General features: G+C 57.7%; 1 protein-coding gene across 1 annotated transcript; it reads right to left on the reverse strand.

Moving 5' to 3' along the window:
- Window positions 1–499: 499 nt before the first annotated feature.
- On the reverse strand, window positions 500–2,353 carry LOC112114585 (inositol 1,4,5-trisphosphate receptor-interacting protein-like 1). The gene has a single exon (XM_024211377.1). It carries the CDS (start codon window positions 2,351–2,353, stop codon window positions 500–502), a length of 1,854 nt encoding a protein of 617 aa, XP_024067145.1.
- Between the last annotated feature and the right edge of the window lie 1,457 nt (window positions 2,354–3,810).

Raw genomic sequence — 3,810 nt, forward strand, 5'->3', positions numbered from 1 at the left:
AGACGCTTGCAGAAGGAGGCAGAGGGCTCGGCCCTGAGCTGGAAGTTGTAGTTGTGAGCGCCCAGGCCTTGCCTTACTTAATACTTTGCATTTCAAAGGCTTTAACTGATTTTTCCGTCTTTTCTGTATCTTTAGTAACTGGTTAAAATGTTTCCAGGTGAGTTTGCCTGGTATGGAGCAGGCTGAGGTCTCTGCAAACAAAACCTGTTGGACCTTGGACAGTGACTGGGTTATGTTAACACCTTTGGCCCATAATCCATCCAGATTCCTACAACAGACTCCGCATGCTTGGGGAGCCGGTGGAATACATTTGGAGGGAGGGGTCGTTTCAGCAGAGATTCAGTCCCTTGGCCCGGAAGTGATGGGGTCAGGTGTTTAACAATGGAGATTTGCCAAAGCTTTTATTTGAACCAGTAGAGCAAAGCCCTTGAGAACAGATGTACACTCGTACCAAAATACCGGAGCATTTCTGGGACCAGGAAGTTTGTCTGACTTGGCTTTAAATGTACAGCGCCTTCTGCATGCCCTCTGTCCCCAGGTCTCTCCACGCCCAGGGCACACAGAGTGGCATTTCCGGCAAGCCCTGGTGGCCCTGCCCCGGCTTAGCGACGCTGTTCTGGCTCCGCTCCGATATCCGTGGCATGGTCTGACTCCCACTAGTGATTCTGTGCTGTGGATGATGGGCTAGCCCATCAGGCCCACAGCATAATGGACTGCTCGGTGCTGCGGACCCACACCCTGTCTTGCTGCTCTGTGGGAGTAGAGCCCTCACTTGCTCCATCATTTCCAGGAACTCGCTCGTTGCCTGGGCATGAGCAGCAGGCTCCAGTGCCAGGTGCTGGAAGAGGTTGAGGGGCTTGGCATTCAGGAAGGCCTTGAGGACAGGGAATTGGCTGGACAGGGTGCTGTTTCCGATCAGGAAGTGGTAGAGGCGTTTCTCCTCCAGGCCACGGCACAGATACAAGAGGATGTCCTGCAGCCTCTGAGCTAGCTGCTCCGGGCCCCATTTCGACAGCGGCAGGAGGAGCAGGAGGTGCATCAGGACGGTTTTGAAGTGGTAGGTGGTGAGGATCCTGTTCTCCAGGGTGGGCAGCCTGCATTCCTTGAGGTGGATGAGGATCTGGAGGCATTTCAGGTGGCAGCTGTCCTGTGGGGTGTACTTGCTCACAATCTGGAAGAACAGCATTTCCTGGACAGCAAAGGTCTCTAGCCAGACTGTGCTGCTCGGGTGGCCCGTCTCAGCCCCGTGGCTGGCCAGGAAGACCAGAGAGTCTCCCCGTTGCACCCCGAGTATGATCTCGATGGAGACGGCCTTCCCGGACTCGTAAGCCAGCCTGAGTTTGCAGGAGGAGGCGGAGGGCTGGGCTGTGAGCTGGAAGCTGTAGTTGTGAGCCAGGAGCGCCCAGGCCTTGCCTACCAAACTATGGAACCAGAGGATGGTTTTTCCCACGTCCAGGTGGGAGCTAGTGCACAAGAGGTGCACGCGGAAGGGCCCCTGCTTGTTGTCACTCAGGTCTTCCTCGGAGTGGTGCAGGAGGCAGAGCACGTCCCCCAGCAGCCTCTCCCTTTTGCACATGCACTCCAGCTCCACCAGGATGTGGCCATGCTTCTCCAGGGTGCCCTCCGCATTCTCCACCTCCAGGCGGAAGGAGTGCCCCTTGGGCGGCAGCAGGGGCACGAGCACCCGGTAGGCCTTGGGGTCCCTATGGGGGCACCAGCCTTCAAAGGTGCTGGCCACACCAATGCAGTTCTCCAGCTGTGGGAGGAAGGTCTCGTAGGTGAGGACTCGGCAGGCCTCCAGCAGGTTGTTCACCAGGCCTGCCACGAACTCGCAGGTGCTGGCCAGGTCCTTGGACACTCCCTGGAGGTGCTGTTGGTAAAAGTGCTCCAGGGCCTCTCTGTCGGGGAAGTCGGGATGCCGGGTGCAGGAGCCCCTGGGCGCTGCTTTGGCATCGTCGTCCTCCTCCTCGCTGCTGATATCTTCGCTGCTGGAGTCGTAGCTGGACTCGGGCTCCAGGCTGGGCATGCAGATAATGAGCAGGATAATGGCCAGCGCCCCATAGTGCCACCTATCCCAAGCCATGTCGTCGGGCCCCTGCTCGGCCACCATCCTCAGCGCCGTGGCCCCCTCCTCCCCCTGGCTCTGGTTTGGCCCCAGGCTCTGGCGTGGGCCCGGCCTCTCCTGTTGGTTCCTCTGCTCAAACTCCAGCTGCAGGCGCGTCATTTCGAGGGCCAGCCGCTGCTCCTGCTGCTGTGCCCGCTGCACTGTTGCTGGGTCCTCCTTGTCGCTGACCATCAGGGGGTGGTGCACGATGGCCAGCACCACCATGAAGAGCAGGCTGACCACAGCCATGGCCTGGAGAAGGGAAGAGAAAACCACTCAGGGGGTGGAGGAGGGAAAGGATGGGGGAGGGGTATCCCGCCCCCCTTCCACCTCTGCCAGAGCTTTGGGCAGCACCCCCAGGTGCCTGGCTGGGTGCTGCAGGAGCTGTACTGGGAGAGCACACGGCCTCCTCCACGAAGCACTGCAGGCCCGGAGCCAGCATGTCACACACCCCGGCCCAGGTGATGGGTGATTTGGGGAGTGGGCGAGCCTGGGGGCTCTGAAGGAAGGAGAGAGGGATTTGGTGGCTAGGGGGCAGGAAGCTGTGAAGTAAGTGGGGTTTGGGCCCCTCGGATGGGGCAGGAGGATGGATGGAGGGTGGGGTATCTGGGGTCTAGACCCGGGGCTTAGGGGAAGGTTGCTTGTGCTGCTGGGGTCGTGGGAGAATGTGGGGGTCAAATTCCAGGTGCATCAGGCATGCTGGCTCTGAGTCCCGGGTGGGATTTTCTTTCCCGTTTAGTCCTGAATCTGAACATTTGTTTGATACCAGCCTGAGTCTGACCACGGGTCTCTGCCTAGACACATCGTAGTGCTATATCGTTTGGAAGCTAATTGCTGGCGAATTAGGAAGGTTGGAATAGTCCACTGGAGTCAATGGGATCGCGATCTAAACAACTCCCTGATGTGGGGAAGGTTTGGAGTCCACCCCAACCCCCACAGCCCTGAGTCTCATGTAGCCCCACAGGAGCTGGAAGCTGAGTGCTGTCTCATTGCCTTGAAGGGCTGCGTTCTGTCAATTTCCTCTCTCTGGAACCACAGGGCCATCGTCAGCTGGGTACAAACGGTTCAGCTCATCCCTCCTCTCCCTTAGAGTGTGGGTCAGTGACCCCAGCTCCAAAGCCAACTGCTTTCAAAGACAATTGGTCCCTTAGTTGAAGGGCTGGAATTTATAGGGGAGCCAAAGAAATCCAAATTGCTGATAGGCAGCATCTGGGCCACTTGCAGTTAAATAATTCTGCCTACCCCCAAGCTTAGGAAAGGCTAGTTACTAACTAGCCATTAAGGCCACTGATTGGGGGGGCTTTTTTCTGAGCATGTGGCCTGATGTCCAGAAGTGCGGAGCATCCACAACTCCAGTTTGCAGCCACTCAGCACACCTGAAACTCAGGCCTGGTTGTCTCAAGCTGGGCACTTCAAATTCATGACAGCTCTTGGCAGTTTGGTCCAATGCTTCTTAAATGCTAAGGACTCTCTTAAGGAATATGTGCTAAAGCAGTCAAGATGCTTCTCCAAGTCCGTGTTCGCCGCTCCGAGCTTTGCCTCGGGGGTCCCCCTCCTCCATCTGCCTCCACCCAGCCTCTCCATACTCACTCTGTGGAGGCGTCACACTCTCTAAGAGAGGGTGAAGCATAAGCCAGGGCTGGCCCATGCTACAACCAGGGCCGGCTCTGGCTTTTTTGCCGCCCCAGGCAAAAAAGCCTCCGGCC

Source organism: Terrapene carolina, unplaced genomic scaffold (assembly GCF_002925995.2).
Source record: "Terrapene carolina triunguis isolate 2854851 unplaced genomic scaffold, T_m_triunguis-2.0 Scaffold49, whole genome shotgun sequence".
Lineage (NCBI taxonomy): Eukaryota > Metazoa > Chordata > Testudines > Emydidae > Terrapene > Terrapene triunguis.